Source organism: Glycine soja, chromosome 9 (genome assembly GCF_004193775.1).
Source record: "Glycine soja cultivar W05 chromosome 9, ASM419377v2, whole genome shotgun sequence".
NCBI classification, from domain to species: Eukaryota; Viridiplantae; Streptophyta; class Magnoliopsida; order Fabales; family Fabaceae; genus Glycine; species Glycine soja.
The window spans coordinates 38,555,474-38,560,656 of record NC_041010.1 but is presented as its reverse complement, the minus strand read 5'-3'; the positions used below and the strand labels follow the sequence as shown (position 1 = coordinate 38,560,656).

At 32.7% G+C, this 5,183-nt stretch overlaps 1 protein-coding gene across 1 annotated transcript; it reads right to left on the bottom strand.

Moving 5' to 3' along the window:
- Window positions 1-473: 473 nt before the first annotated feature.
- On the bottom strand, window positions 474-1,076 carry LOC114368468. Its single transcript, XM_028325727.1, has one exon. It carries the CDS (start codon window positions 1,074-1,076, stop codon window positions 474-476), a length of 603 nt encoding a protein of 200 aa, XP_028181528.1.
- Window positions 1,077-5,183: the final 4,107 nt, after the last annotated feature.

The following is a 5,183-nucleotide window of genomic DNA, read 5'->3' as shown; positions in this document are numbered from 1 at the left end:
CCAATTCTGACCTTTGAGACATTAGTTGGCTTCAAATCCTTGAATAGAGTCTTATCATATGTCATGTGGTTAGTACAACCACTATCAATCAACCAATTTTCACTTGATTCACTACTCAAGAAGCATGTGGCCACAAACAGTTGGTCCTCCTCGTCTTGATTAGCAATCTGAGCTCCCTCATCATGGTGATTTTTGTTGGGGCAGATCACCGCTTTATGCCCTATCTGGTTGCACTTGTTACATTTTGCATCTGGTCTCCTCCAACATCTGAAAGGTGCATGACCTTTTTTGCCCCAATGTTGACAAGGTGAATAATTTTTCTTTTTATCCTTACCTTTGTTTTGGTTGTTTGCACTATTTTCGCTGCTTGCTAGTTGGTTCTTCTTGAAAAAATCCTTTTTGCTTTCATCAACTTCATGATGTTTGGCTGGCAAAGCACCTTCGACAACACGATCTTGCCTCATCAACCTTCGTTACTCTTGAGCTTGCAGGGCATGTAGCACTTCTGCCAATGTGATTTTTGTCAGATCCTTTGTGTTCTCCAATGAAGCTATAGATGCTTCATACCTCTCCGGCACCGTTACTAAAATTTTCTCTACAATTCTCGAATCAGCAAAATCACTACCCAACAACTTTGTCTTGTTGGCAATACCCAACAATTTGTTTGAGTATTCTTTGATTGTCTTTGACTCTTCCATCCTTTGAAGCTCAAATTCCCTCCTTAAATTCAGCACTTGCATGCTTCGTATTCTATCATCTTCAGCGTATTCCTCTTTCAGATAATCCCAAATTGCTTTGGGTGATTTAAGAGTCATGATTCTGATGAATATCATTTGTGAAACACCAGTGAACAAACATGACCTCGCCTTTGCCTTCTTCATCTTTTTTTCCTTGTGATTTTTAATTTGGGCCGTGGTGAAATTTTCAGGCAGCGGATATATTTCATAATCCTCTTCCACAGCATCCCACAAATCCAAAGACTCCATGTAAGATTGCATTTTCACTTCCCAAAGATCATAATTCTCTCCATCAAAGATTGGAAGAGTTATGTGGGAAAAACTTGCTTCACCTTCCATGGTAGAGGTCCCGTAAGAATAAGGCTCTCGATACCAATTGTTGGTTTTGTGGAGGAAATTATAAAAAACAGAGGAGAGAAGAGAAACAATGCGTATGCGGAGGAAATAGAATTATTCTATTCTAATTCAAATTGTTCTCAGCAGCAATACAATAAATAACAAAAGATAAACTAATTAGATAACAAGATATTAGCAAAACAGAATATTAAAACTAACTTGCTCCTTAAAGATAGGAACCACTTATTTACTAGGCTAATCCATTAAAACTGACTTACTCCTAAAATATAGGAAACCAACTTATTTACTAAATCCTATTTTAAAAACTGAAAAAATAAAATATTATGCAGTTATAAAAGTATATCTTCAACACGTACTTAGCTTCATTTTTTATGTTATAAATATAACAATAGTCAAATGATTACTGTCTTGATTCAACCATCCTTTTCCTTCTCAATGTATTGTGGATGCTTGCTTTAATGATTTACTCAGTCACTCCTCATTGTTAGTGTTTCAGTTGTGAAACTAATCTGAAACTGACAAGATTATTTGAAATGCTTTATCTCTTATAGTTGACTTTGTTTATCTAAAAGCATAGAAACTAAAACTGGATCTTATTTTTTTTCTGATTGCTTCTTGTTCTCTTTTTACAAAATGAAAAAAATAAGCATACGACTATGCTGTCATGTATGATACAAACATGACAGTCTTCGGATGTTAAATTTGCACAAAGGATGTGAACATATGGTGAATAGGCAAAACAGCTTGGTGAAGGATGGAAGTAGACCCATTGTTTCTCTTGCTTTCTTCATACATGGATTGCCTAGGCCTCTGTTCAGACGTCCTAATGAAGGCATTTTAATTTCTCCTGGATTATATCTGCACTAGGTAATCACAACAACTCAAAGAAAAGAAGGCTGGCCAATTCAAAATCATATATTGGTAACCATGCAATTTTAATGGACTCTGGGTGTAAGCCAATTTTCTAAAGTCTGAATTTTTTGTTCCTTTTCGTTTGTGTGCTAATACTTTCATAACTGTTTTTCTGGGGTTGAGTTTGACCCTAAGCCCAAATTCTAATTCTGATATGTTACATACAAGATTGTTTGTCAGTTTCATTGATATATGCTATGTATCAATAACTTTATATGTTAGCATTATTTTATACTGCTACAAGAGCTTTTAAGTTCCATTCTCTATCTCTTGGGTTTATCTCTATCTACATTTTTGAGAGTGGTACAACATCGGATCTTAGAATCATCGATGCACCTTTCCATGACCAGCTCTACTTTGCTGTTGCTAATCAACCTTGCTTGCTTGATGTTCGAATTGATGCAATGTATACAAAGCCTTCCAATCAGAGCAACTTCATTTGCAGACATTAAATTAAAAAAGTTATGCTAGAGCCTAGAAGGAGAAATAGCAAGCACAAGGTGGGTTTCTGTGTGCTCACACTAGGGTTAGTTGAAGTTGTTAACAGGTAAATTTAACAGTGATTTAGTTAAACATCCTAACCAAATTGAAAGAGAGGGAGAAGTCAGAAGGTATAAATTGGAGGAAAACTATTGAGTTAGATTGGATTTGGAGTGTTGTTGGTTGGAAAGGAGGGCAAGTACTCCTGGAGTTGTGTGAGTTACTATTTTTCCATGTTTCCACTTGATTCTGCAATCATATTGATTTAGATTCAGGGACAAAAGTGATTTTCAACGTAAGTCCTATTTACTTTTCTCATTTGATTCCTATTACAATCATGGTTGCTTCAGGTCTGTTTATAACTTAACACCAATAAATAAACTTTTGGTAAGTTTGGAGAATATCTTCCAATCGAACTTGGAATGGCACGGAAGAGAGAAGTTTAAATGGACATATGGAGGGTTATTTGATACTTTTGAAGTGGCCTCCTCGTTCTAAAAAATTCTGCACTATTATTTTGTAGATTATCCTTTGTTAATGTGTCAATGTACATAAACCCAATTTCATGTTAGTACTCTATAAGTGTGAATGTATGTTCATGAACAAGACATTACTCTTGCTCTTACAACATTGAATATGTTACTTTATGTGAATCATTGCTATCTTTCATTTTAACAATATTCCTAAATTTTAGTGTCATATACAAGGTGAACACTGAAAATCGATTTTGAGACAAATATCCAAAAATGGGTATAATTTCTCCTAATAAATATTTTGCTATACTCGATCAGGAACTGTCAATATGCTTAAGAAACCCCTCACATTAAACACTAAATTTTCGGGATATGGATTTAGTAGGAGGGTTTTTCTCTTGGCGAAAAATTGTCCATAATTTTCTGGATATATATCCACCATTGCATGATACATTATTTAAACCACTTAATATTCTAGAACTTCATGTTGCGAATGGCTCTTTAGCCCAATGAGTGGCTTCAACAGACTGAGCCTAACCATATGCTCCTTGAACAACTATATTTAGGTTGTTTGAATTGGTGATAAAAAAAAAAGTAGAATATAATAGACCAAAATGAATTGAAATGAAATGGAATAAGGATGCCATTCAATTATTTAGATATTTTATTATGAAATAGAACAAATATTTTATTTCATTGTTTTTTTTAAAAGAAACAAAATGAGTTATAACTTTAATTCTCATATTACACTTACTTTTAAAATATTTTGTATTTTGTTTATCTTATGTCATACATTTAAAATAATATTATGTAAGATTTTTTTTTAAAAAAAAATTATTTACTGCTTCTAAGGAAATACACGAATAGTCATCGATTGCCAAAATCTTGCCCCTCCCATATTGCCAAATTAAGGTGTTCCATCATTTATCTCATGAATATACCCTTATGGATAGCAAGCAAGCTACTTGATATATTTGCCTAGCTCTAATCTCCTTTCGTAGAAAAAAATTATCTTTATTTTTCTGTAGACATACTTGATTTATATACTGAAAGTATGTTTCGTGCACTATTATTCTTTGAAGACAAGCGATACATGGACATATGTGTGTATAAAACATATGCGTGTAGTTTTCTGCTAAAGATAATAGGTTTTGTTAGTGCACCGTCACACATAGCTGAGAGTGTATCCATTTTAATGGTGAAGGACAGAGCCTATCAATCCAAAGCTACGTAGTGTTTGAGCAAAGATAGTAAGAATAAATAATATAAAGTTTTTTTTTGGCTCCACCACATTCTTTCCAAATTTAGGGGAAGAAAAATGACTATAAATAGTGGAGTGGAATGGATCTCATTCCATCCTTTTTAAATGTGTTTCATTTTAGTTTATAAAATCTAAACAATAGAATAACTTACCTTCCCACTCTATCTCATTTCTGTTCCATTTTCTACCATCAATTCAAACAAAGCATTAGTGATAAGCTAGGTTTGTGGAGAGCCACTAAAATGTGTTAGATATCACATTTAGATCTACGTTCTCTAACTTGGTATGGTGATCATAATAATGTAGTTTTATAAAAATTAGCTCTTAATCTGTACAATTTTAAAACCATAAAACAAACATAAAATGTGTGGATCACTAGCAATTGGTTACTACTGAGTACCAATGACTCCATATCTCCATCTATAAGTTTTTGGTTGGGTTTTTGACATGATGGCCTAATATAGCATAGCCTCTAGTATTATGTATTTTAGTAAAAATAATGATAAAGTGAGTTTTAGAGAGGAAGTTGTAGTAAACAATTAACTATAGTTAAAGCGAAAAATAAAAAGACTTAGTAGTTAGAAATGTTATAGATTTTTGTGAAATGCAATCACCAGAATAATAAATAATAAAGGTTAATTTTGTAATAATTACCTTATAAAATATTAGACAATTGTCTAAATATTAGTTGATAGCTATCTAAAAAATTTAGACTAATAATGTAGCTAAATTAAACTATATTCTTATAGTATTTCCTTATTCCTTAGAATATTCAAATCTTATCACAAACTAATCATGTGTAATAATACTCATTGTGAACGCAAAAAAGAATCGGACGAAAACAGTAGAAAGCATGTCAGTTTAATTTGCATCTAAGCATTTCGGTTTGAATAATACAAGTACTATTTTTACAACAAATGTTTACAATGATTTTTAAATAAAGAGAGATAATAAGAAGGAAAG

Excerpts from the sequence above, each read along its gene's own strand:
- LOC114368468 (XM_028325727.1), bottom strand. The coding sequence starts at position 1,076 with ATGGAAGGTGAAGCAAGTTTTTCCCACATAACTCTTCCAATCTTTGAT.